The sequence below is a fragment of the Molossus molossus genome, unplaced genomic scaffold, assembly GCF_014108415.1.
Source record: "Molossus molossus isolate mMolMol1 unplaced genomic scaffold, mMolMol1.p scaffold_m16_p_21, whole genome shotgun sequence".
Classification (NCBI taxonomy): Eukaryota; Metazoa; Chordata; class Mammalia; order Chiroptera; family Molossidae; genus Molossus; species Molossus molossus.
In genome coordinates this window covers 8,844,502-8,872,326 of record NW_023425357.1, presented here as the reverse complement: position 1 = coordinate 8,872,326, position 27,825 = coordinate 8,844,502, and the positions used below count along the sequence as shown (strand labels likewise).

At 54.5% G+C, this 27,825-nt stretch overlaps 1 protein-coding gene across 2 annotated transcripts; it reads left to right on the top strand.

Moving 5' to 3' along the window:
- Positions 1-985: 985 nt before the first annotated feature.
- PPP5C (protein phosphatase 5 catalytic subunit) lies at positions 986-23,640 on the top strand. Of its 2 annotated transcripts, none has more exons than XM_036275875.1 (13): positions 986-1,166; positions 7,435-7,676; positions 14,971-15,118; positions 15,853-15,974; positions 18,186-18,251; positions 18,574-18,672; positions 19,489-19,594; positions 20,561-20,703; positions 20,858-20,945; positions 21,820-21,860; positions 21,946-22,124; positions 22,942-23,023; positions 23,143-23,640. In XM_036275875.1, exons 1-13 carry the CDS (start codon positions 1,046-1,048, stop codon positions 23,203-23,205), a joined length of 1,500 nt encoding a protein of 499 aa, XP_036131768.1. In that variant the 5' UTR covers positions 986-1,045; the 3' UTR covers positions 23,206-23,640. The 2 variants fall into 2 exon arrangements, with proteins under 2 accessions (XP_036131768.1, XP_036131769.1); XM_036275876.1 differs by lacking the exon at positions 986-1,166 and adding an exon at positions 4,086-4,186 and having other exon boundaries at positions 23,143-23,633.
- Positions 23,641-27,825: the final 4,185 nt, after the last annotated feature.

Sequence of the window (27,825 nt, the reverse complement as noted above, 5' to 3'; positions counted from 1 at the left end):
CCAAAATAATCTAAAAAAATCTATCCCACAAGGTGGGCTCTGGAGCAGGAATTAACAGCCCAGGAATTAGGTGGGACAGGTTCAAGTCCTGGCTCTGCCACCTTCTTGTATGACCTTGGGCAAGTGCATTGACCTTTGCAAATCTCAATGTCCTCATTTGTAAAACGGAGATGATCGTTGGTTGTGTTTGGGAGGGGTGTCAGACTGCCACAAGATTTGGGGGTTGGATAGCTTGTGCTTGCAGGAGGGAGTTAGAGCAGAGCCCTAAAGGATTTAATGCTACAATTCGGCATGAGGACTTGGAAAGGATGGTCTGGAAGTGTGTACAGTATGTGGGGATGGCATCTGAACCTGTTGCAGGAAGTTAGTCAGGGTCTCTTAGGTAATCACAAAGTCCTTGAATTTTCTCCTGAAGGATGAGGAGGAAGGGAGATGGTGCCTTGCTCTGGACTAGTAGATTCAGGGGTCCTTCAGTTAATCATTTAGAAACACTGACCCTCAAGATTGGAACTTTTTTCTAGTTTGAGAAACAACCCATTTTTCAGAAAGGGGTAACAAACCCTAAAGAGGAGAGGAAGCTGTGTTCAAGGTCACACAGGTAATTGACAGTAGGGCTAGCCTCCCAGCTCCGGTTCCGCGCTGGGCTTGGTGCTGCCTTGCAGAACAGCCACACGTACCAGTGGCATCACCCATCAACCCAGGGAGACTGCGGGTAAATCCCACTTTAAGCCCCGAGACTCTTCGGTCTTCGGAACGTGGCGATTTTAGGAGTAGGGGCCACGCCGGGCCTGTTCTCCCCGCGCGCCCCCTTTCACCTTCCCCTATTGGCTCATTCCGAAAAGGGCGACGTCCGAGGGCCCTCTGGTCACCTTGTCCTCCGCGCGCTCTATGGCGAAGAGACTTGCGCAGGCGCGTGAAGGGAGCCTTCGAGGCCCGCGCTTTACGACACTTGTGCAGCAGCGGCAGCTGTAACTCGGCACTCCTTCGCGACGATTAGGCCGGGTGCCGCTGGCGGCCGTTGCCAGGGTGGGGGTCGCTTTGCGGCATGGCGATGGCGGAGGGCGAGCGGGCTGAGTGTGCTGAGCCCCCCCAAGACGAACCCCCGGCTGATGGCGCTCTGAAGCGGGCAGAGGAACTCAAGACGCAGGCCAACGACTACTTCAAAGGTGCGCCCGCCCCGGAGGGGGCGAGGGGGGTGGAGAGATGCCCAGGTCGAGGGGCGCCGGGCCCGCGCGGAACCATGGCAACGCGGAGCGGCAGCCTAGGCGCGGGCCAGGCACTACCAAGTGACCGGGCGTGGGGCGGCCGGGGAGGCCCAGGATGTCGCTGCCCAGGGGCGACAGAGGGGGCCCCTGAGGGAAAAGGTGATACCTGAAAGTGGTGGACGGAGCGGATGCTACTAACCGAGGAGACTGAGGAGGGCGCTGCCAAGTGAGGGGCCGGAGGGGGGAGGGGAACGAGGGCTCCACTAAATGTGAGACCCCGAGAGGTGCTAGTTCATGGTGAGACCTGAAGAGGGCGCCACCAAGTTGTGACATGGGGCGGGGTTGTGATGGCCCTACCCAGTCCCCAGACCTGGGGTGGGTGGCACCAAGTGGGGGTTCGAGGGCACAGTCTCAGTAGAGTAGGGAATGGTGGGGGTGAGGAATAGAGCATTAGAATGGAGAGCAAGGACGTAGGAGATGGTGGGGTTACGCCAGAAAAAGAGATGTGTGGGAGGCCCTGGGAGTAGACGTGGGGGATCCCAAGAATAGTATGACAGGATCTTGAGAAAGAGGACGATGTAGGGGCACCCATTCATTCATTCACTCATTCAGCATGTTTGTTGAGGACCTGGCTGTGCTAAGGACTGTGCTAGACTCCGGGGATGTAGTAAGGAATGGTATAGATGCGGTCCTGCCCTTATACAGCTCGTGATTTAGCAGGAGGGCCAAACGTTGAGTAACTACACGAATTAATAAAATACTTAGAAGTTATGATGAGTGCTTTGGGGGAAAAAAAACCAACACAAAAACAACCACCAGCGTGAAGCAGACAGTAAGGATTGGAGGGGTTGGAGGCTGCAGTCGGTAGTGGTCAGGGAAGGCCTCACTGAGGGGAAGGCATTGAGGTTGAGCAGGAGAGTTCGGGAGGAGTGCTCCAGGTGGGTGGAGCCTCCTGTGCAAAGACTGCGGTGGGAAATGAAAGGCGGACCTGGAACTTGAGCAGGTTAGTGGGGAGACTGATAGAAATGAGCTGAGGACAGGGGCCTGATCAGAGGAATGGATGAAGTCATCCAGGAAGAGAAGGGGCACAGGACAGAACCTTGAGGAATTCTAATGTTTAGGACGGAAGAGGAAGGGGCAGAAGAGCCGTGGTCAGTGAAGTAGAAAGAAAATCAGGAAAGATGAGAGGGAGGGGGCTGGGGCTGTACCCTGGGTCAGATGCTGCCAAGGTGAGCGCCAAGCATTGACCATTGGATTTGGCTCCATGAGTTTGGTGGTAGTCTTGACAGGAGCAGTCTCTGGGGAATGGTAGGGTGGTGCCAGCTAGGAGGGCACTGAAGAGTGAATGGGAGGTGTGGAAGTGGAGGCAGCAAATGTTGGCAGTGTTTCCAGTATTCTGAAGGGGAGTGGAGAAGTGGAGGAGGGAGCTGCCTTTTTTAAGGATGGAAGAGACTAGAGTCTGGTGCATGTGAGGGAGAATTGATCCTGTAGGAGAGAGGGGAGACTTGCAGCAACAAAGCCCTGGAGGGGGGGGTGGGAGTGGAATGAATCCTCGGAGAATTAGTCTTCAATGGGAGCACTGACAGATTCAGAGAGTGGGAGAGTTTGATGGGGCTGGGACGACAAGGAGGTGGGACTGGTGAGCGATGGGGAGGTGGCGCCCTGAAGGCCGGGTCAGGGAGAATGGATGTCATCTTGGAGTGGTAGGGAGCCATGGAAGGTTTTAGAAGAGGAGCAATGTGATCTGATTAGTATTTGAAAAAGATCCCCAGCTGCCTTGTGGTGGTTGGATGCAAGGGTCAGAATGAAGACCTGGAATGAGACTAGAATGATGGACAGGTAAAAGGTGGTGGTGCTGTGGACCAGGCTGGAGAGAGGGAAACTGACTAAAGCAGTGTTTCAGAGTGGCTGCCTGGAGAGAGGCAAGAGGGAGCTCCAGGCAGAAAGAACAGATGGCAAAGCCCAAAGGCCTGGCACTGAGGTAGGTGGTGGGGCTGGAGTGTAAGAGGCCAGAGGAATTAGTTTTGGAATTAGCAAGGAGGAGCCTGAACTTTCTGCTGGTTCTCTGGGGAGCCATGGCTAGTTCTGAGTAGGGAAAGGACAAAGTCAGGTTTGTGCTTTAAAACCCCTCTGAAGGGGCAGGACTGGAGGCTGGGGCCGGAACCTGGGCAGGAGAGGATGAAGGCCAGACCATGGCAGGGTGGGGCTAAAGGGATGGACATTAATAGATTTAAGAGATGTTCAGGAGGCTGACAGGACGGTACATGGTGACTGCCTGGCTCTGTGGGCTGAGGGATCAGGAGGTGTCCAAGATAACGCCCATTCTGCAGCTGGGGGATGGCATGGAAGTTGGGGTTATCCCTGAAATGGGGCTTGGGAGGAACAGCAAGTATGGGGGTTGATGCTGAGGCAAAGTAAGAATTCTGGGAAACAGTAAGCAACTGGGAGGGGCCCCTTGCCCCCCAGGACATGGGATCTGAGTTCTCAGGAGCCTGGGGCTGGGCGAGCAGCCAGAGGTCTTGGCATTGAGCTGGCATGGAGACTGCCCCTGCTGGTCCAGGCCCCTCTGTATGACAAGCAGTGGCAGGCACAGAGCCTTAGCCTCTGGAATAACAATAAAAAGAATAATTATAGCTCCCTTAATTGAGCCCCTATGGTGGCCAGGTACACCACTTTGTTTAATCCTCCCTGAAGCACTGCGAGTTAGGTAGGAGCAGCCCTGATTGTTTTATAGAGGAAGCTGAGGCTCAGAAGTGAAACCACGTGCCCAAGGTCAGAGTGTGAGCCACAGAGCCCGGATATCCCCCTTCCTCACCGCGCGCTTGGCTCCCACATTCAGAGTCCTTACCCTGACTGTCCTGGCCCCCTGCAGGGTGAAGAGGGACACCAGGGGTTCAGAAGATCCGCCACCCACGCCTGCCTTTCCCCCAGCAAGGCTGGATCACCTCTGTGAGCTCAGGCCCATTCCAGAGGCTGTGGCAGTAGGTCCCTAATATTATTCAGCTCTCTTCCCTTCTCTCTGGGCCTCATCAACCCCCTTCTGTAAAATGGGAGAGGTTGTATTTAACCCCCAAGGAGGCTTCCGGGGTCCACAGGTTTGTAGACATGGTTAAGAGCTCAGGCTGCCTGGGTTCAAATCTTGTTTCTTCCTCTTCCCTGCTGTGTGACTCCTGCTCAAATGACTTGACCTTTCTTTGCCTGTCTTGATGATTAAATGCACTCAAATTTGTAAAACACAGAGAACAGGGCTGGGATATGGAGTATTTGGGCAGGTGTGTGAAGTAGGGGCCCCTCCCATTTCCTCTGCTCCTTTCTCTTCGCTTAGTCATTCATTTGCTTCTTTTACAAGTCTCTACTGTAGCCACATTTCATACATGAGTTAATTTAGCCAACCCATGAAGTAGGGCTGTTTGTGAATCCACATTTCAGATCATCAGACGGCTCAGAGAGGGGAGGCTATTTGCCTGAGGTCTCATGGTTGAGATCTGCAGAGCCAGATGCCAGACTCTCAGACACCAGGCTTTCTGCCTTATGCCAGACGACCATTCAAGTAACACCTCACCCGACGAGAGAGCTAGCCAGTCAGCCTCTGGAACACCGCCAGGAGGCTGGAAGGAGTCCTCGAAGGCACTGGCATTCCAGGGAGGGTCGGTCAGACTTGGGCTGCCTGGTTCTGCCCTTGCTTGTTTCTGGGAAGGCCTGCCAGGTGGGGCTCACAGTCCTGGGGAGACACATTCATCACTTAATGGTAACAATCCAGAGTGGGCAGGGCTAGGATAGGTACGCCCAGAGGGGTACCTGACCCAGCCTGGGGGTCAAGGAGGGCTTCCTGAAGGAGGAGACATTGAACATTTGAAAGATTGCCAGATGTTAGCCTACAAAAAGAATTATTGTTATATTGTTCCCAGCCATCTCCCTAGGACCTAGTTTTTTCTTTCTCTAGTGTTGGTTATTTGGTTGGTTTGTTGGTCTGTTTCTCTTTGTTTCTTCATTTCTTCCTTCCTTCATTCGTTCAGGAACAATTAATGGAGTTTGGAACCCTGTTCCATTCTATCCGACTCTTTCTCACCTTACAGGTCTCAGCTCTGACATCCCCAGCCCTCAGCACTCTTGCTTATCACTTTATGGGGCTGGATGTGTGTGTGCGCGCGCACGCCACCCCTGCCGCACTGTGAGCCCTGGAGGATAGGGCTGAGGGCGCTGTGCCCTCAGAGGGGGCAAGGACTCAAAAAGAAGTAGGACAGCCCGGCCAGTGTGGCTCAGTAGATTGAGCGTCGTCCCATGGACTGAGGTCTGATTCCATTCCCGGTCAGGGCACATGCGGTCAGGGCTCCCGGTCAGGGATATAGGGCTTGATCCCCAGTAGGGGACGTACAGGGGGCAGCTAATCGATGTTTCTATATCTCTCTCCCTTCCTGTCTCTCTAAAAATCAATAAAAACATATTTTTAAAAAAAGAAGACAAACAGGGCCCCTGCCCTCATTGGCTTAGGTTGAAATTGGGGAGATGGGTTATAAGCAAACAAAACAAAACAAAAATCTGATGGTTTTCCAGATGACTCTGGAGGTAAGTGGGAGATAGGGCAGGAATTCCTATTTTCGGCAGGATGTTAGGAGGACCCTCTGAAACTCAAGTCCAGAGGGGTATATAAGTTGCCCAAGGACACCCAGCTGGTAAGCGGTAGAGCCAGGGATGGGGCCTAGGCCACCTGTCCCTGTGTCTGTTACTGCCCCTGTGCCAGGCTCCCCCGGAGGCTCCAGGTGTGGAGGGTGAGAGTGGGGCCATTTAGGTCTTGGCCTGGCTCAGAATCCCCGCCTGCCACTTGAGGTGTGATCTCAATTATGGGCTTTGCCACTCTGAGCCTTTGTCTGCTCATCTGGAATATGGGGCTAATGTAGTTGTTCTTGAGGTTGTTGTGAGGGTTCAGTGAAAGGACCATGTACCAAGAGCCCTACCTGGCACATAGTACATCATGTCCCCCACACCCCCCAGACCTGGCAAGACTTGGTCTTCTACCTATCAGATAGCCACATGGGAGGGGTTTAGGCCTGGCTCTTCAAATGTAGACCGGGTATTTGACCTTGAACAAGACCTAAAGACTCATCTGTAAAGTGAGCACCAGATGGTGCTTATGCTGTTGAGATGTGAGGATTCCACGGGTCGAGATGTAAAGTGCAGAGCACAGCCATAGCTCATTTTATTTTTATTTATTTTTGTATCCTAACTTGAGGACTTTTTATTTGCATTTATCTTCAAATAGAGCGGGAGGGAGAGAGGGAGAAGAGAGGGAGAGAAACATCGTTGTGAGAGAGACACATCGAGTGGTTGCCACCCACACGACCCCAACCGGGCAGGGGACAAACCACAACCCAGGTACGTGCCCTTAGCGGGAACTGAACCCAGGACTCTCTGGTCTGCAGGCCGATGCTCTAACTGCTGAGCCAAACCAGCCAGGGCACCATAGCTCATTTTAAATAAAATTGATCTTTTCCCCTTAGCCAGATGTCACTTCCTATCGTCCCGCACTTAGAACATTAATGTCCAGAGCACACTGTGGCTGTGACCTTCAGGACCTGTCCTGCCAGCCTCCATGCCCTCATCTGCACCCTGCCCCAGCCACACCAGCCTCTCATTCCCCCACTCCCAGGGCCTTCATACCTGCTATTCCTTCTGTCGTGAATGCTCTTCTTCAGTCTGGTTTTTCACTTTCTTTGGGTCTTGACTGATAAATCCTCTTCTTATTGAGGCCTAAGTAGCTTTCTTCTCCTTCCTCATTTCCTGTTCTAGGCCCCCTCTTTGGGCTTGTGTCCTTGCTTTGGGGGCTGGATGGTAGAGGGGCTCAGAGCAAACTCACATTTGCTAATTTATAGCTCAGTAACATGTCCCTTCCAGGCCATGGGGAGGATCAGTGAGACCCTCCTGAAAGTCCTGGAAGAAGCATCTCCTGGCCTGGGGCCTGGAGGACTGATAGTTGGGTAGGCAGGTGTGTGGAAATGACCTTGGGTCCTAGGGATTTGGTCCCAAGGAGAGAGGGCCTGTGCTAGGGTGGACAGGTGGGACAATCTGAACAGTGAAGAGGGACAGGCTGAAGAGACATTTCTGAGCTCAGGTCTGAACCTCAGTTTCCCCATCTGTGAATGGAGAGATTGAGCTAGTACCCAGCCTAGGGCTTGTTCCTGCTGGGTGGTGGCAGCCCTGCCTCATGCCTCCTCCTCCTCTGTCTCCACAGCCAAGGACTACGAGAACGCGATCAAGTTTTACAGCCAGGCCATTGAGCTGAACCCCAGCAATGCCATCTACTATGGCAACCGCAGCCTGGCCTACCTGCGTACTGAATGCTATGGCTACGCACTGGCTGATGCCACACGGGCCATTGAGATCGACAAGAAGTACATTAAGGGCTACTACCGCCGGGCCGCCAGCAACATGGCGCTGGGCAAGTTCCGAGCTGCCCTGCGCGACTACGAGACGGTGAGCCAGGCCTCTGGGAGTAGGCCAGCGCCCTGAGCCAGGTGGATGCTGAGGGCCGATGGGGTGGGCTGGGGAGGGATAGCCTCAGTGTGCTTGCCTGGAGAGGGAGGGTGGGAGGAGGCCATTCACCAGTTACCCAGCATCCGCTCATCCAGCAAATGCCTGTGGGGCCCTTCGTCCTGGTGCAGACTACCTGGGTTCACAGCCTGGCCCTGCCGTCACTTTCTCGGTTACCTGGCCCTCTGTGCCTTCTTTTCCGCATCTGTGAAATGGGAGAGCAGCAAGACCTGCCTCTGTGGGTTGCCGTGAAGAATAAATGAGTTTCTGCTTTTCAAACGTTTAGAACAGCTCCTGGCACAGTGCTCTGTAACAGTGAACCGTTACGGTTATTGTTGTTGGTGGTGGTGAACGAGAGCCACAGCCTTTCTTCCAGTGGTGCTGATAGCTTGGAGGAGGCAGAAAACAAACCCTCGTCATTGAGCATGTAAACAGAATCCGCGCAGACAAGAACACATGCTGGGAGAAAATGGAATAGGGTGATGTGCTCTAGAGGGACAGCAAACGGGGCGTGTGTTGTAATGAGGTGATGAGGGAGGGGACCCCCTCTCTCATCTGTCACTCCAGTGCTGTAGTTGCTCTGATAATAGTAGCAATGATAGTTATAAGGACTTACAGAGGTCATGCCTTCATGCCGGGTACCTTCTACAGCCTTCACGTTGAGTGGCTGAATTATTGTGGCTTTGTGAGGTGGGAACTGTGGTTACCCCCATTGTACAAATGAGACTGCGGCCCAGAGGGGTTAAGTCACCTGCCCACCAACATGCAGCTGCAAGTTGGAAGGATGACAGAGCTGGGATTTGAACCCAGATAGCCCAGCCCACCAGCCCGTCTCTCCCACGTCAGAGTTAGCTCCAGAGAGTTGGGGTTTGTTTGTTCTGTTCATTGGGGCAGTGTCCGCCCAGCAGGGGCTTGGTCAGTGTTTGTTGAATGAATTCTTATTCTGCCCTCAATACACATTCTCACTCCGTCCTTTCATTTCCTCTCTGCACACACTGAGCAGCTTCTGCTGTGTAGGGAGGGGCGGCCAGGGGCCTAAGAGCTATGGGATGCAATGGAAGGATCCAGGTCAGACTGCCCAGGCTGGCCACTGGCCGCTGGCCTCGGGTGCATTTCAGGCACCGTGGAAGCTTGAACCAAGCCTCGGGCCAGAGGACAGCTGTGTCAGGGCTGGGGCAGAGGTGTGCAGTGGAGTAATTTAGAGACGGGCAAAATGGAAGAGGATACTGGGGTGACACTCAGGAGGATGGGGGAAGGAACAGCAGAACAGAGTCCTTGGCAGCTTGGGCTCCCAGGCCTTTCCTCAGTCAGACTCTTCCTTGTCCCTGGGGAGCTCATCTGGAGACTGGTGATGAGAGGAATGGCTGTGGGCTCGGGTGAAGTGGTGTGAGTAAAGGTCATCGGGGCTGGAGGACTCAGTAATGAGTAACCCAGGTCAGTGGGGGGTGGATGGAGGCAGGGCTTTCCTGGGACTCCGTGTTGGGGTGAGGGGTCCTCAAGGGGGACCGGGAACCGGGCATTTAAAAACGAGGAGAGATGTGACCACAGCGTCTTCACCCCTCCCAGGGTTGCAGGAAAGAAAGCCTTTTCCTGGGATAGGGAACAGGGTTCTTCCCATGGCTCTGGCCCAGATTGGGGCCTAACCCTGCATACTCCGTGAGGCTGATGGTCGGTTCCAGCCATCCTGGTGTGCACCAAATCTGAACTTTATCCCCGGCCTTGTGGATGTCATGGAGGGCTGGCGTTGTTGTTGAGGGGGGCAGGTGTTCCACAGGCTTTTTCAAATCAACCTGAGGTGGGGCCACACCCAGCATTTAATTGTGGGGTCCTACCAGCAGCATTGGACAGTCCCCACGTGAGCCTGGGGTCCTTGCTTGCCTGGGCCTGGGCCTGGCCCACCATTGGCCAGCCACCGCCATGCCTGCAGGCTGGTCACCCTTCTTCATTCTGACATCTTTCATCAGGCTCTGTGGGTGCAGGGCAGAAGGGCCTGGCCCTGGGGCAGCTTCCCATCCAGAGTCTCTACCTCCTACCATCCAGAATTGTCTCGTGACATGCTAATTTCATGAAGGGCCTCTCTTACATCTCGGCATCCTTGAAGGTGGAGCCAAGATGTGACCTTGGTTGAACAGACAAGCCCGAGGTTCTGCCTGGGCCCTTGGGTGAAGTGCCTTTCCTTCCTCAACCCTAGTTTCTCATCTGCATGCTCACTGTGGGCTTAGCTCTGTGGCGCGCTCTTTGCATGTATGAGGTCAGTTCATTTTACAGGAAGGAAACAGGTCTAGAGAGGGGGAGCCCCTCCTCCAAGGTCACCCAGCAGAGAAGTGGGGGAGCTGGGACTTATACCCCAAGTCTGTGCTTGTAACTGTTAGAAGGCTGTGAAGTCAGTTTAATGGTTTGAGACCAGCACTTTGTCTTAATCAAATACAATAAAGAAGAAAAGAGTTCATTATTTGGAGAAAGCTGTGTATATGTAATTTTGTGAAAAATATTTCATTTACGTGAATTTAGGTGTGTGTTGAGTGTAATATAAAATACATATTTTTTACTGTGAGGCATGATCGGAGAGTCTGCAGGTCCCTAGTGCGGTCGGAGGCACCAGCGCCACGGTCAGGGTGCCCAGCTGTGACCGAGCCCCTCTGAGGGCTCCGTGCCCCAGCCTCAGTGTCCTCGTCTGTGAAGAGGAGAAGAGTAGGGCCTGCTTCCGAGTGTGCTCATGAGGGTTAGAGGAGATGAGCACACTCAGGGTGGGGCCTGCCCCCACTTAGGCTGGTCTGCTTTCTCCTGGTGGTGCAGGGGGAGCCTGAGGCCCACAGGAAGTGCTGTGTCGGGCCTGGGAGCTGGTGGCGTTTCCATTCTGCTTTCTCTCAGGGTCAAGCCTCAGACTCTCAGCAGGAACCGAGCTCCCCTCTCCGTAGGTCCAAATGAATTCCCTCATTCCCCAACCTCCCTCATCTCCAAGTTAATCCTCTCAGAGGGACCCTTGCTTCAGGATTTCCTGCCCCTTTACTAAGTCCTCTTTTCAGAAGACCCCACCTGTGTTCTTTCCTGTCTGTGGTAGAACTTAGGTGGTCTCGTGGTCCCAGGCTGGATCGGGGGACTCCTGCACCCCTCACCCCTTTCTAGTATTTGCTGGGTTTGGTTTGTAATATGGTTTCATTTGGGTTTCCTACAGCATAGACCAGTGCAGTCAGGTAAAAGTATGTTCTGGTTTATACCTGAGGTAGGGACACGTGATAGTAACAGGAATAGTCATAGCACTCACTGTGGGCCTGGCTTGGCTGGGACCTTCATGCCCTGATAACTCCTGTGATCTTCATGGCAACCCTGTGCAGTGGGGTCTGTTGTTGTCCCTGGTTTACAGATGAGGAAACCAAGGCTCAGAGAGTAGGTCACTCCCCTGAGGTCTCACAGCCAGGAGGTGACAACCTGGTACCCGAGTCAGGCTCCTGAACACTGGATGTTTGCCATGGGCAAAAGTTTCCTGGCACAGTACTTGCCTTTAGCTCAAGCGGTGTACTTTGATGGTCTTTCTCTTCTCTTTTATTATAAGAAGAATGTTGGCTGAATTGATTCACTAGAGGGTCTTAGCCTGTGGGCTGAAAACCGAGGTGTCATACTTAAGACCACAGCTCAGTGGCTGCCCAAGAAGCCTGGCTTTCTTCTGGCTGTCTGTGCCTCGGGCAGGCACAGCGCCTCTCTGGGTCATGTCCAACTTTGTGTCACCATAAATGATCATAATGCCCATCACGTGTTGTCATGCAAGTCCCCTGAGGTCAGGAGCACTTGGCGTGGGGCCTGGCTCCTGCTGCCGGTTTATAGTCTTTCACCCTCGGTTCAAACCTAAGCTGTCCTGAAAACCACAGTTGTTCTAATAAGTTTGGGTGACTCATTTGGTAGCAAAATCTGACCTGAACGAGTAAGAGGCTATTGATGGTCTTGATTGCTCCCACATGGTGTGACTAGAGGCTTTGCTGCAGAAACGGGAGTATGTGTGCTGACCAGGTACCACTCAGACTTGCTGGGGTGTCATATAACATGGAGCGTGTGCACTGTGTCAACTTTCTAAAGTCCAGAAACTTCCCAGTTCCCAAACACAGGCAGTCCCCACGGCTTCTGCTAGGGATTGCAAAGCTGTGTTGTCATGTCATTGACTTGAACATGATTGCCTGTGAGCCCTCCCAGCTGCAGGTACCGCTGTTTAAAAACACCTTTTTATTTTGAGAGTGCTATAGGAAGTAATGCAGAGATCCTCTTCTCCCAGGCTCCCCGGTGACATAAACTACATAAGTATCACAATCAGAGACTGACCTTGATACAATCTAGATACCACTTTTTTTGTTGTTGTTTTTATCCTCACCCAAGGACATTTTTTCATTTTTGTTCAGATAGAGTGGGAGGGAGAGAGAGAGAGAGAAACATCAATGTGAAAGGGACACATCGAGTGGCCACCTCCTGCACAACCCCAACCAGGGCCGGGACAAACCGCAACTAAGGTACATGCCCTTAGCGGGAACTGAACCCGGGTCTCTCTGGACTGCAGGCCAGTGCTCTAACCGCTGAGCAAAACCAGCCAGGGCTAGATACCACTTTTAAGGAAGACTCCAACATTACATTCTGTCCCAGTGGGCCTCACCTCCTGAAGGAGCCGCCAGGCACCTCTGCTCCGGAGCACTGACCTTCCCCAGGGGCAGAAGCCTGGCAGGTCTTTTTCCCCAGGAGTCGGCTAACAGTAAGTAGTAGCAGCCGCCGCAGGTCCCCGGAAGGAGCCCTGGCTCGCTGGTAGGCCCTGTGATGGGCCTGATGTTAAATTTCACGCCACCCTTCGCAGGGCTGCTGGGACCCTCCCCACTTTCTAGAATCTGAGGGAGGCCCTAGAGGCAGAGCTGCTTGCCCTGGAAGGCCTGGATTCTAACCCTGGAGGCCGGACCACAGAGCAGGTGCTCGTCACCATTACCCCACGCTTCCTGGAGGGTGTACAGGGTGCTGTGGGGACTGGTGGCATTGGGCAGGGAAGGGAAAACGCCTCAGTGTGTGTGGTAGAAGTTAGGAGCCCCACAGGGAGAGAGCGGAATCCTGGCTCGGTGATACCTCTTTGGTCCACAGTTGCCTCATCCATCAAATGGGACTATGATAATACCACATAGAGCTACGTTGAGGATGAAAGAAGCAAGTTACTTGCTTACAGCAATGTCAGGCACATAGTAAGTGCTCAGAAAGTTAGCCATGTTTTTGCTTCTTCTGTTACTGCCCCTGCTCCTCTTTTTCTTCTGCTGTTGTCAGGGTTTGTCCCCATCCTCCACCTCTACCTGTGAGTTCTCTGAGAAAAGGAGGCTGGCTCGGAGGAAAAGCTGAGTGGTTCATCTGTCCACTCGGGTGCATTCATTCACTGCTGGGATGTACCTCAGCCCCGTCCTCACAGGCCACCTTCCAGTGGGGAGACCGCCCCGTCCAGCAACGCTCAGGGCCGACCAGGCAATCCAGGGCCTTGTGGGAGTCCAGAGAGGGTGCCTGACCCAGCCGGAGTGAGGGGGAAGGGGAGACCTGGAGGAGGAGGGGCTAGAAAGGACTTAGAGGTGGGAATGAGGTGTTCTGGGCCAGGGGCAGCCTGTATAAGGCCTGGGTGAGAGGAGGTGGTGCATATGGGGACTTGGGAGTTTGGTCTGGCTGAGCAGTGCTGGGCAAACAGAGAAAGTGGGTTCTTGTGAGCCAGGCCAGGTGGTGGTTTGGACTTTATCCCGGGGTGTTGACTCATAACCTCTCCCCATTGGGAAGGACTCCAGGGAATGTCTGGTTCTGCCTCCCTCCCGAGCCTTGCACCACACCCGTACCCCAGGTGGAGCTGCCTGGCAGGGTGCCCTAGCCTGAGCCTGTCCAGACAGGGAGGAAGCCATCACCAGCCACAACCCAGCTTTGCCACATGCCTGCCCTACACAGCCATTCCCGGGCTGGAGGAGCCACACCGACCCTTGGGTGAGTGAGCGAGCCTTTGCACAGGCTTCTGACTCACTGCCGGGCCTTCCACCAGCTGTAAGGGCCACCAATAACAATGACAGTAACACTTACAGTTAACTGTCTGAGACTCGGGTGAAGCCACTCGCTCAAGGTCACACAAGAAGCAAATGGCAGAACAGGAATCTGAATCCATCCCTCTCTTCTGAGCTTGGAGGATCAGTAGGAAGTGGGACAGAAGGTGGGGCAAGAGGAGAGTATGGGCTCTTTTATGGAGAACGTATTGCGTCCCAAAGCAAAGCCATGTTCTTTTTGAGTATGAACCCGTTTATTCAGCACAGAAGCCCGTGAAAGTGGCCATGAGGAACAGCTGACGCTTACACGGGTGACGGGCCTGACGCCGCTGCACACTGCGTGGTGTCCTCGTTAGTCCTCAGCAGCCCTCAGAGGTGGATTCTCGTACGCTCCCATCTTACAGAGCAGGAAACTGAGCCACAGAGAGGAGATGGGATTTGAACCAGGCAGCCTGTATCTGTGGCCCACTTCCCTTCAGAAGGGGAAACTGAGGGAACTCATTTGTCCTGGGTCTCCCCAACAGCCCAAGGTCAAACAGAGAACATGATACCACTCAGCGCTCGCTGTGCCTGCCAAGCCCTGTATTCATTACTTATGCCCAGCAGCCCTGGCAGGTGGAGCCTCTCTCCCTCATTTTATAGATGAAGAAACTGAGGTTCAGGGAATCTGGGTCATCCTGCAAGTCACTGGCCCTTCGGATGAGTCTGGGCCATTAATCATGACTTTAAATCCAGCACATCCTTTCCTGTCCATCCATACACCTTGCTGTTGACGTAATAACAGCAGTAAAGTGGGCCTCAGCCTGCTGTGGTTCCGACGAGGAACCTGAGGCTGAACCGCTGCTCCTCTGATGGGGCAGTTCTAATGATAGAGCTAAAATTTGTTAAGGTAACCATGTGGGTTACCCTGTTTACCCCTCACAGCAGCCCTGTGCAGTCTAGTTCGGGGACTCAGACACCTTGGCCTGGAATTGCACCACTAATGCATAATGGCCTGGGTGGTCTGGCTCATCAGTCATGGGCCAGGCAGACCGTGGGCAGCTGCGGCGTCCCCACCTCCTGACTGCTCTGCCCCCTCCTTGGTCTGAGCCTTGATGCTTCCTTCCTTCCTTCCTCCCTCCCTCCCTCCTTCCCTCCTTCCCTCCTTCCCTCTCCTTTCTTCTCTCCCTCCCTCCCCCTTCCTTCCCTCCCTCTTTCCCCTGCCTGCCCAGGTAGTGAAGGTGAAGCCCCACGACAAAGATGCCAAAATGAAATACCAGGAGTGCAACAAGGTCGTGAAGCAGAAGGCCTTCGAGCGGGCCATCGCGGGTGACGAGCACAAGCGCTCCGTCGTGGACTCACTGGACATCGAGAGCATGAGTGAGCCATGCCCGGGTTTCTGCCGCCCTCCCGCCCAGAACAGTCCACATCCTTGCTTGGTCCTCTCCTCTCCCTGTGCACACTGGGGTGGGGAGATGGGGCTCAGGGGTGGCCTCTGGTCCCCGACCCCAGGCCACTGTTGTTGCTTCCCTACCTGCCTTCCTGGGGACTCCAGAGTCCAGATTTGGGGTTTGAGTTCCCCAGTTTGGGAGGTGCGGGTGAGCCCCTCCTCCTCCTGCCCGGGCCCAGCTCCTTGGCAGTAGCACCACTCCTCAAGGGCCTCCTGTGTGATTTGTCTCTAGGTCTTCTAGGCACTCAGATCATTCAGTCATTCGTGCCACAGACACTACTGTGCACCTGCTATGGGCCTGACACTGTTCTAGACACTGAGGTTTCGGCTGTGAACCAGTCTCTGCCCTCATGGAACTGATGTTCTAGTGGGGAGAGAGATGATTAACTAGTTGACAAATGAATTAATTGTGTTAAGTGCTATCAAATCAAGTAGGCAGAGGGGAGAGGGGGCACACTAAACGGGAGGTCAGGGAGAGGGCCGCTGAGCTGAGCTGAGTGGGAGGAGCAGGCCATAAGGGGCCTGGCTGAGGAGTGCAATCCTCTCTCCATCCCGTCTTAAGCTGGGTGTTCAGAGCCGTGTCTGCTCGGTACCTAGGAGCCACACCCCACTTCCACCCCTCACAGTGGCTGTGACCACTGACTCGTTCCCCTGTCCACACCAGCTATCGAGGATGAGTACAGTGGGCCCAAGCTGGAGGACGGCAAGGTGACAATCACCTTCATGAAGGAGCTCATGCAGTGGTACAAGGACCAGAAGAAATTGCACCGGAAATGCGCCTATCAGGTAATGCATCTGTTAGGGGCTGCACACAGCTGTGACCGCAGGGTGACATCACAGCGCGGGCCGTGCTGAAACAGCAGGTCGAGGAGAGGTGTAGTGGTAGCTTCATGCTTGCTGAGCTGGCAGTGTGCGGCCATCGTGAGTTCTTTGTTTCTGACACTGTATCTTTTATTTTTAGCATTTCCAGTTGGTTCTTTTTTAAGTTTTCATCTCTGTGCCCCATCTGTTCACACATGTTGTCTCCCTTTTCCACTAGACCCTTTCACACATTTATAAGAGCTGCTTTAAGTCTCTGTCTGGTAATTCCACCCTCTGGGTCATCTCTGGGTCTGCTCCTGCTGTCTGTTCTTCACTCATCACAGTTTTTACTGCGTGCCAGACATTCGGGGTAAAAGATGAGATCAGACTTGTCGGCAGAGACTGGCAGGAGGACGTCCTGTCAGCCTGCTGGCATGAGGGGCTGTGTCCCACCTGCAGTCTGGCCAGCTGTGGTTGGATCAAGTGAACCACTGGCGCTCGGTGTTTTTAGAGTGGAGTCAGACACCACCGGCGGGGCTTGGGACGCCAGCGATGTCTTGATGTCTTGATGTTTTCAAGCCTCCAGCTTTTGGAACTGGGAGAGCTGGAGCTCTGATTGCCAGGCCCGCTGCCGGTTTCGGGTTGCTGGGGAGTTCTCTGCTCTCCAGTCTCGCCCCCACTTCTGTGCCTCAGGAAGTCTCTCCCCACCATGCTGCGCTGCACCTTGCTTTCTGGGACAGCCAGTGAGAGAGTTGGCGAGTGAGGGCAGAGGTGGTGTGGGCTGGGGCTCCTTGGGGCTCTCATCTGACACACCAGCCCTCGCCTGGCATGAACTCTCTGCTCTCTTCACCCCCCTCGGCGGACTTGCCCTTTGCCGAACTGCCAGGAGACAAGGGTGAGAGCGGGCGTGTCCCCTCCCCCAAGGAAGGGCTGTCACTGTCTGCAGCTGGGTCGGTTAGGTCTCTGCATTTTGGCTCTCAGATGTTTTTTATTTTTATTTTTATTTTGTTGGGATTTTGGCTTGTTTTCATCATTAGGGCAAGAATGACTGTCTTTTTTTGTTTGTTTTTTAATCCTCACCTGAGGATATTTTTCTATTACTCTTCAGACAGAGTGAGAGAGAGAAAGGGAAAGAGAGAAACATCGATGTGAGAGAGACACTTCAACTGGTTGCCTCCTGCGTGACCCTGACCAGTGTCGGGGGTGAACCGCAACCGAGGTACATGCCTTTGGCCAGAATCAAACCCGTAACTCTTTGCCCCGCAGGCCGATGCCAAACCAGCCAGGGCGAGAGTGATAGTCTTTTATAACTTTATATGTTCCAACCAGAGTGCACATCTACTTTTAACATTGCATTTTTTCCTGCAACTTTTTATTTTGAAAACTGTCAGACCTACAGAGGTCAGAAGAACAGCACAGTTAACACCCTTGTACCCTTCACCTGGATTTACCAGATGTTAACTTTTTTTTTCTCTGAAACATTCGAAGATACGTCGCATCATAACCTGTGTCTCCTGAAAACGGGACAGTCTCCTGCATGACTAGTTCAGTTAGAAACGTAGCATTTTATGTGATGCTGCTAATTATCACAAACGGTCCACAGACCGTCAGTACCAGCTGGAAACATTGTCAGATACATGTGACCTTGTCGAGGTCATCTCAGTTAGTAAAAACTAATGTATCTGCATTTCCACAAACATTTAAATGTTCAGTTTTCCCCCAAACATCCTTTTTAGCTGTCTCTTTAAAATCCAGAATCCATTGGAGGATCGGATATTACATATGACCTGCCTTTTACTTCTCTTCATTTAGAATAGTCTCATGCCTTTTGGGGAGGCTCTTAAGTGAAACTGTCATTTAGATGTGTCCAGGCCAGTTGTCTATAAAATGTGCCACATCTGTATTCATCTGTGTGTTTCATGATACTGATTATTTTAAGAGAAACCAAGAATCTTGATTTTCATATGAAATACCTCTGATGTTTAAATGCCATAGATGCCATTCCGGTTATAGTTAGGGGTCACCCCTGGCCCCAGGCAGCACCCATTTGTCTGGGCCTCCCCTGCCCGTTCCTCTCTGCTCCTCACTTCTCCCTCCCCCTCAGCCCAGCGGGTCTCCTAGTCAGTCCAGGCTGTCTGGGCCCAGGTGAGGGCAGGTCCTCCAGCCAGCTGCACTGACCGCCGCTCTGCCTTCCAGATTCTGGTACAGGTCAAAGAGGTCCTCTCCAAGCTGAGCACGCTCGTGGAGACCACGCTTAAAGAGGTGCGCGCGGTGGGGCAGTGTGTGGGTGGGCCAAGGGTGTGGGCTCCCTGGCTGGGGAGGGGCCACGGAGCTCAGAAACTCACAGACCCACCTGGCTTGGTCTGCCTTCCCTCCCCTCCCGCCCCGTGTCTGTCCCCCTGGATGTCCCTCTTCTCTTGGCCTCTCGGTCTCTGATCCACCCTCTTCACATCTGTGTCCCCTGCCTGTGTCTTTGCATGGTTCTTCTTGGTCTGCCGTGACCTCTTGCCCCTCCCCTCCCCCGTACCCCCTCCCCACATTTCTCTCTGGGCCCCTCCCTCTCCGGTGGCCTCTTTTCTTCCAGACAGAGAAGATTACAGTGTGCGGGGACACCCATGGCCAGTTCTATGACCTCCTCAACATATTTGAGCTAAACGGTTTACCCTCGGAGACCAACCCCTATGTATCCTTCCTCAGAAGAGCAAACTAACTGGCCCCCCAACCTGGATATGGGAGAGGAGCCCCCAGTAAAAGGAAAGGCCTGGACCTGGGAAGGGAGAAACCTGAACAATTGGCACCAGGACGCGGGCGGAGTGCAGGCCAGGACCAGTCCCATGTGCTGTGTGACCAGGGCAGGTGGCACAGTGTCTCTGGGCCCCAGCTTCTCATCTTGAAGAGGGGCTGCTACAAGATCATATATAACATCTGGTGCTGCCTGCGCTGGGCTCCCTCCTGCCTTTGCCACTTCCCAGCTGTGTGAGCATAGCAGCTCACTTCACCTGTTGTGCCTCAGTTTCCTCACTTGCACACGGGGGATAATAGGGCCTACCTCATGGGATATTGACAGGAGTAAAGGAGTTAATATATGTGAAGTGCTAAGTGGCCCACAGTCAGTGCTACCTAAGTATTTATATGTTTTTATGCTAATTGCTTGATGTATGGCCACTGTTAGGGCCACCAGGCCTGTGCAGTGTTGGGTGTGAGGAACTGTGTCCCGTTTCCCCTGTGGCTTTGGGCCTGTATTTGGGGGAGAGCTGAAGCAGACTGAACACCTAGTGTGTGCCCCTACCCTGTTTCCCTGAGAAACAGGTCAGGTAGGGACCTCGGTATATCCTGCTAAGGCTGAGAGGCCAAGCGGCTGGGCCAGAGCCGCAGCGAGGAGAGAAGCAAGCGCCCCGATTGCTGACATCCGGGTTCCTGGGGTGGTGTTGGCAGGAGCTGGGGGCAGGGAGAGACGGGAAGGAGGGGTGCTTCTACATTGCTTTCCTTAGCAGAGCAGATATTTAATGGCGACTTTGTGGACCGCGGTTCTTTCTCCGTAGAAGTGATCCTCACCCTTTTCGGCTTTAAGCTCCTGTACCCAGAGCACTTTCACCTACTTCGAGGTGAGCTGGGAGGCGGCGGCGTCTGGGTCGGTGTGGGGCCCTGGCAGGGCCCTGGCTTTTCTCTCCGTGGAGCAGGAGACGGGTGCGGCTGTGTGGTGCCGTGTGCGTGGAGCTCGTGCACGGGGCTGCCCCCTAAGGTCGGGCGGCTGGTGCGCCTCACGGCGGCATCGCGCACGGAGCTCTGTGGCCTTGAGGACTCGGTCACGCGAGAGCTGAGCAGAGGAGGGTCGGGCTGACCAAGTGTTCACAGGATCCCTTGGCCTCCATGTGGTGAACGGACCAAGGCCAGGGGTGGAAGCCAGGAGACGGGGCGCTCGTCCCAGAGGTGGGAAGGGGCGGTGGTTTCTTAATTCTCACCCGCGGGTATTTTCCACTGATTTTTCAGTAGAGTAGGGGGAGGGAGAGGGTGGGGGAGAGAAACATTGACATGATAGAGACACATCAGTTGGTCGCCTCCTGCATGACCATGACTGGGGCTGGGGATCGAACCTGCAGCTGAGCTATGTGCCCTTGACCAGGAATTGAACCCACGACTCTTCGATCCTTGTGCTGATGCTCTAACCGCTGAGCCAAGCCAGCCAGGGCAGAGGCAGTGGTTGTGCCTGGGGCACCTGGAGGCCTGTGGCTGCCACTGACAGACGGGAGACAGACAGAGAGCAGGGTGTGTGGGCCCGGAGATGAGGAGCTCATTCCTGGACATGACTGTGAGACTAAGAGGATCGGCCACGCCCATGGTGACTGCCGCAGGCGTGGGCCTCGTGCCCGCGTGGCCTCGTGCCCACGTGCACGCCTCCAGAAAATGGGCTGAGAACAGTGTCTGCACCTCGTCGTCTTCTGGGAGGGAGCCAAGGAGCTGATGCGTGAACACCATTGGCTTGGGGCCACCACACAGGCCCCCTGAGCCCCTGGCCCGAGTCTGGGTTGGGGGCAGGGGCTGAGGCTTCTCTTCGTCCTGCTATTGGCCAGGCAACCATGAAACAGACAACATGAACCAGATCTATGGCTTCGAGGGCGAGGTGAAGGCCAAGTACACGGCCCAGATGTATGAGCTCTTCAGTGAGGTGTTTGAGTGGCTCCCTCTGGCCCAGTGTATCAACGGCAAAGTGCTGGTGAGGGCAGCAGCCGGGACCCCACGGGCTCCCTCCCCCACCCACCACCCATCGGGCCACACATGGGCAGATGTGCTGGGGAAGTGAGCTGGGAGCGGGGTTGGGATGTGTCTGGTGCTTCCCCCCACACAGCTGTTCCCATTCTGAACCCCAGATCATGCACGGCGGCTTGTTCAGTGAGGACGGTGTCACCCTGGACGACATCAGGAAGATTGAGCGGAACCGGCAGCCCCCAGACTCAGGTGACTGGGTGGGCTGGGTGACAGCCACTCTCTCCTGGGGCCTCGGTGTCTCCAGCAGGGAAGCAGCCTGGCTCAGATCTGAGCTGCTGCTCCAGGGTCCTGCCTGGGTGAGCTTTGTGCCCTTGGCAAGGACAGCAGCCTGAGCCCGGGTCAGAACACCTGTCGTGGGGCCGTGCTGGTGAGGGCATCGCTGGCCCGGCCCAGGGCAGCCTCAGGCGTTTGTTTACTTGTGAGCTCAGCTCCTGGTCCGTGTGGTGATGTAGTGGGACCCCCCATTCTAGCTACTGGGGCAGACAGCCGAGGATTCACACCCGCGCGTGTGTGGGCACGCACCAATGGGACGTGCTCGGGAGGGCGGGGTAGGGAGGTGTGCCAGGCGGCCAGGAAGGCCTCTGGAAATGCGCGTTGCAGCCCACACGAAAGATAGGAGGGCGCCCGCTGCGCAGAGAGCATCTGAGCAAACTCGGGGTCCCAAGGCAGGGGAAGCCTGGGCAGTGGGAGGGACAGCCGGGAGGCCAGTGGTTTGGGGGTGAGGGGGAAGTGCTTTAAGGGGGTTGATGAGGCCTGAGCCTGTGGAGCCTCGGGCCTGGGTGAGGAGCTTGGTCTTCGTTCCCAGAGCGGGGGCGGGGTCACGGGAGGCCTTGAGCAGGAGGGACCTGTGTGAAGTGCGACGTTAGAGCACCTGGCTGTGAGGCTGTAGTGGACTGAAGTGGGTCTGGGGGAGGCTGGGGCAGCTGGCTCAGAATCCCCTCCTTTGAGTCCCCAGGCCCATCCACAGGAGAGCCCCCTGCCCAGCCCCCAGCACACTGTGCTGGGAGCCCCCAGGCCCAGGCAGGCAGGCCGATCCCTGATGTTCTCTCTACATCCCCTCCAGGTCCCATGTGCGACCTGCTCTGGTCAGACCCACAGCCACAGGTCAGTTTGCCCAGGGGCCATGGACAGCAGGTATGGGCAAGGGCTTGGGGTGTGGACAGGCACCCTAAGCTCCCTGTATCCCCAGAACGGGCGCTCGGTCAGTAAGCGGGGCGTGAGCTGCCAGTTTGGGCCCGATGTCACCAAGGCCTTTCTGGAGGAGAACCACCTGGACTACATCATCCGCAGCCATGAGGTCAAGGCCGAGGGCTACGAGGTGGCACATGGAGGCCGCTGCGTCACCGTCTTTTCTGCCCCCAACTACTGGTGCGTCCCCGTCGCCCCCACACATCAGAGCCTCTCCCCAGCCCACTGGTTTTTACTTTCTATGACAAAATCCCAAAGACACCAGGAGGGGACGCAGTAGTGTGGTGAAGGCCTGCGTGCCCATCCCCCAGGCTCCGCGGGACCAGCCCGGGCCACTGGCGCTCACCACTGCACCCACCGCGGGCTGTTGGGAGGCAAGCCCCGGGCATCATCTCTCCCACCCACGGATTTCCCAGTGTTTCCGAAAGACCTTTTCTGTACATAACCCCAGTACTGCTGTCGGGTGCTCATCGAAGTCACCAACCCCAGCCAGAGGGCCATTGCCCCATATCTCACAAATGTCTCTGCAGTTGATTTGGGACCCAAACGAGGACCACATTTTCAGTCTCCTCATCTTCGCATTCCCTGTCCCTTGCTGGTTTTTGCTTGAAAACCAGGCCCCTTGTCCTGCCAAGTTGCCTGTGCTCCAATCTCGAGGCCTGTCACCACATTCCTCTGTCTTCTGGGACTGAGGGTGACCCCTGCCCATCCTGCCACCCTCCTCCCTGCCCCTAAGCCCTCATGTCTCACTTGCCCCTTTGTTCCCCTTTCCCCTCCTCCGAGTGCCCTCTTCCTTTGTCTGGATTCCTCTCCCTTTCCCACCTTGTCTCTGTCCTTGACTCCATCTCGGCGTCTCTCCATGTGTCTGCCAGGGACTCTGACCCTCCATCTCCTGCCCCTCCACCTCTGGCTCCCTCTCTTTCGTCTCTGCCCAGCCCTTCTCCATCCCCCAGCCATGCCCAAGCCCTCACTGGACACTCTGGCCCTGTCCCCACAGTGACCAGATGGGGAACAAAGCCTCCTACATCCACCTCCGGGGCTCGGACCTGCGGCCCCAGTTCCACCAGTTCACAGCAGTGGTGAGTCACCCTCGGCCCAGTTCTGCCTGGGGAATGGCTGAGGTCCCAGGCTGGGGGCACGGCAGGTGGGGGTCTGCATCTGCCCCACCTCTGAGTCTGTCCCTGTGTCTGGTTCACAGCCTCACCCCGACGTCAAGCCCATGGCCTACGCCAGCACACTGCTGCAGCTAGGGATGATGTGAGGCCCCGCTGCAGGCCCCACTCCCGCCTGACCCCGGGCCCGTCCAGGGCAACATTGGACCCCTTTTACTTTGTAAAGTTTGTATTTATTCCCCTTTAGGTTTGCAGAGGGGGTGGGGGGGCTGGCCAGAGGGTCTGCTCCCTGGACAAAGGAGGTGGAGAGGCTGGGTTGGGGCTCTGTTGGGCATTTCGGGGAGGCCTGCCATGGTGAGGGGTGGGGCCCAGAGGCTTTCCCACCCCCTTGTTTGCATGGCCCCTCCCCTGCTAAAGCAATAGGGCCCTGCCATAGGAAGACCCTGGAAGGAGGGTCATCAGGGAGACCTTGCCTGTACCTCCTCCTGGCAGCCCCGGGGTGGGGCTAGGCTGGGGCCTACCCCTCCCCAGCTATTTTATGTCTGTAATTAAATATGTTAAAATAAAGTCATTATTGTAAGTCAGCTTGTCTCAGATGGTAGAGCCGCCAGAGCTGCTCGGATTAGGCTGATCACTTCGTTAGGGCCTCCAAGGGCTGGGAGCCAAAGTCCCGCTCCCTCTCCCATCCCTCTCAGGCTCCCCGGAGCTGTCCAGCAGGGCGTGGGGCTGACCGGCTCCGTGTCCACCTGTCAGCAGGCTCTTGAGGCAGAGCTCTGCTGCCCGTCACAAACTCTGTGCCCTTAGAGGGTCGCAGGGAAGGGGGCTGGCAGGGCCGGGTCGGAGCGGAAGCTGGAAATTCCTTTCCTCGTCAACCTGTCAGCAAGTCTTGACTGAGGCTGCTCGATGCCACCCTGCTGCCCTTGGCCTCAGTCCGGGGCAGACCCGTCCACAGCAGGCCCGGCTTTGGTCCTTACATCAGTCCGGGCAGACCCGCTCACAGCAGACCCGGCTTTGGTCCTTACATCAGTCCGGGGCAGACCCGTTCACTGCAGGCCCGGCTTTGGTCCTTACATCAGTCCGGGGCAGACGCGTCCACGGCAGGCCCGGCTTTGGTCCTTACATCAGTCCGGGGCAGACGCGTCCACAGCAGGCCCGGCTTTGGTTCTGGCATCACATGAGGCAGACACTCCACCCACTTCTGCAAGGAAGACGGAGGTATCCCAGCCACTCCCTGTGTTCTTCATCACAGGCTAACACTGAACCCCATCCAGGCTGCCTGGCCCGCCCGGCCCTGGAGAGATTCCTGTATTTAAGTCTGAGCTCTCCCAGCCCGGCGGTGTGGCTCAGTGGATTGAGCGGCGTCTCTCAGGCTGAGAGGTCTGGGTTTGATTCCTGGTCAGGGCACCTGCCCAGGTTTCGGGCTCTATTTCCAGTATGGGGGTGTGCAGGAGGCAGCCGACAGACGTCTCTCACATCAGTGTTTCTATCTCTCTCCCTCTCTCTCTAAAATATCAATAAAAACATTTTTTTAAAAGTCTGAGCTTTCTTGGACCCACCTTTTCCCGGGGAGACAAAGAACTGGGGATTCTCTGGACAGATGACACCAGGAGGGGGGAACCTGGGGAGTATTTTGCCCCCCTTGGGTGCCTCCCAGGGCAGAAATGAGGCCATCACAGTCCTCATTCTGTGTTCGCGGTCAGGGAGACCCTGTGGCCGGCTCCGTCCTGGGGCGGTGCACTGGGGTCTAGGGTGTCCTGAGGGAAAGGTAGGATGAGTCCCCGTCGGCCAGTTGATTTATTTCCCCTAAGAGACCTGCCTGGGGAGCTCAGCTGTGTGCGGAGCCGCAGGATTCCCAGTGGCAGCGGGTGCTGTGGCAGCCGCTTGCTGCTGCCCTCCAGGGGCCCCCGAGGCCACCTCCGGCCAGTAGTTAGCGGTGGTGGCGCCCAGGTTGGCCCCATTCTTCAGGGTTTCCTGGGACCTGCACATCTCCACCTCCTGATGCATCTGCATCCGAACCTGCAGACAGCCACCGCCTATCTCCAGCCTCATCTACGCCTGTGTTGTCAGTACAGCCTGTCGCTATCTGATCCAGAGCGGTGTCTGCATTTGTGTCAGGCCCCTGGGCCTGCTGAGACACACCCCCAACCGCCTGCATGGCTTCAAACAATAGAAATGTATTCTTGCGTAATTCCGGAGGCTGGAAGTCTCCCTCCAGGGCCCCAGGGGAGAATTCTTCCTGGCGGAGTCCAGTTTCCCCTGGCTCTCGGCTCTACTCTGTCCTCCAGCTTCACCTGGCTGTTCTTCTCTCCTGTCTCTCATAATGGTGCTTGTCATTGGATTTAGAGCCCAATTGAATTTCCAGGTCACAATTGCAGGTTCCAGGGGTTGGGTTAGGATGTGGACACAGGTGGGGGTCACCATGCAACCCTCTATAGTATGTATGTTTGTCCATGTCTATATCTACATCTGTATCCTTATCTATATACATGTAGATAACCTTATCTACATCTTTATAGTAGTTATAAGTATACACCCAGGTCACAATGGGATTTATCTTATTTCTGGTCAAAGAATCCTTGCTGCTCTGGCCAGTTTGGCTCAGCGGTAGAGCGTTGACCCACGGACCTGAGTCTCCAGTTCGATTCTGGCCAACGGCATGTACCTGGGTTGCGGTCCATCCCCGGCCTGATTGGGGTCATGCAGGAGGGAACCAATCCATGTGTCCCTCACATCAATGTTTCTCTCTCCCTTTCTCTTTCCCTCTCTCTCTCCCACTGTCTGAAGATAAATAGAAAAATATCCTTGGGTGAAGATTAAAAAAAACAAAAAAAGATCCTTGCTGATTTGAACTTTTTGTGTCCAGCCGGTGTGGCTCAGTGGTTGAGCATCGACCCATGCACCAAGAGGTCACTGGTTCAATTCCCGATCAGGACACATGCCCAGGTTATGGGCCAAATCCCCAGTAGGGGGCATGCAGGAGGCAACCAATTGATGTTCTCTCTCATCGATGTTTCTCTCTCTCCCTCTCACTTCTCTCTCTAAAATCAATAAAGGAAAAATTTAAAAAATAAACTTTTTGTGATATTACCCAGCCAGGACAAGAATGCCTTTCTTTTCAGGGCTGTACCCTGTGTTTTGTCCCATTTTAAATAAGAACATTTATAGAAAATACAAACCCCCTAAGATGGCAGGCTTCAAACTTTATTTTGTTTTCATGCCCCTAAAAAGAGTGTTTTTGAAAATATATCTTCCCACCATAGCCAAACATTATATAAGTTGAGAAAGTATTTTTAAATAGGGAGAAAATAGATAACATTTTCTAAAACGACTTGACAATTCACTGACAGATGGTTGACTGCAGCTGATTGATATGAAGGATCATACTAGACACGTTCTTCCTGTAACTTGTTTTTCCCCATTTGCTAGGTCAGTGCTTTGGGACCCAACAGTCCATAGAGTCATTAAACCATGGTAGTCATTAAACAGCTGCCTGTGCCCTGGCTGGTTAGAGCGTCGTCCTGCGGTCCAGAGAGACCCAGGTTCGGTTCCCGCTAAGGGCATGTACCTCGGTTGCAGTTTGTCCCCGGCCCTGGTTGGGTCGTGCGGGTGGCAGCCACTCGATGTGTCCCTTTCACATTGATGTTTCTCTCTCTCTCTCTCTCTTCATCTTTCTCCCTCCCGCTCTTTCTGAACAAAAAATGAAAAAATGTCCTCGGGTGAGGATAAAAAAAATAATAAAACAGCTGCCTGTGTGATTAACATTGTCAGAGGGAACCGAACAATGGATTACAGCTATATTCATCGAGAATGGGTGCTCTGTTGGATGGATAGGTGGATGGACTGCTGGAAGGATGAATGAATAAATGGCAGGGATGGCACTGCCTGGTGCCTGGTGTAGCCACAGAGACTGGGGTTTGAGGTCTGAGAAAACCTGTGCTCACTTCCTGTCCTGCCACTTCACAGCTGTGCGGGCTTGGCAAGACACGCTGCACTTCTCCCCACCAAGACCCGGGTTTCTCATCTGGAAAGTGGGTCTATTAATAGCATTGCCCAACTTTCTCATTTCTCTGGTCTTGCAGGCATAAAACAGTAACTTGCTCCTTTGTTTTGTGTATCTCTTATTTGAATGATTCTGAGCATCTTGATGCATCCCCACTTCAAAACTGCTGGTATTTTCGCTTGTTTTTCCCTTGAGCTTGCCTTCTTTTCCTCCTCCATCTGCATAAGCACCGTTGTACATTTCTCGTGTATTCCCGACATTGAGAAATCGCAGCGATCTTTCATTCTCTCGTCTTTGTCTGCAGTGATGTGTCAATAGACACTCTTAATTTTGATATAATCAACTTCGCCCATGTTTGGCCTAATGATTTGTATTTTTGGAGTTTTGTACAAGATGTACTTCTTCCTGACTGCATTCCCAGGCCATCAGGATAGTTCCCTGCATCCTTGTCTGGTGAACTGGATGGTTTTTCTTTCCCATAAGTGTCTTCTGGAGTCTGCCTTTGTACGCAGTGCGAATTAGGGATTCATTTCTCATCTACTACACCTGCTTACTCAGCCCTTCATGAACCATCTGCGCTTTTCAGACACGCCTCTCTTCCGACAGTTACCTGTTTATTTGTGTTGGAAAACACCAGCATGGTGGTTCTCAAACTGAGGTACTTTATTTATTTTTAATCCTCACCTGAGGATATTATTCCATTGATTTTTAGACAGTGGAAGGGAGGCAGGGGAAGAAAGAGAGAAACATCGATGTGAGAGAGACACAT

Bases quoted from the DNA above. Each gene is read 5' to 3' on its own strand.
- PPP5C (XM_036275875.1), top strand. From the start codon at position 1,046: ATGGCGATGGCGGAGGGCGAGCGGGCTGAGTGTGCTGAGCCCCCCCAA. The intron at 18,673-19,488 runs GTATCCTTCCTC...TTAGCAGAGCAG, and splicing joins CCTCGGAGACCAACCCCTAT to ATATTTAATGGCGACTTTGT. The intron at 22,125-22,941 runs GTGCGTCCCCGT...CTGTCCCCACAG, and splicing joins TTTTCTGCCCCCAACTACTG to TGACCAGATGGGGAACAAAG.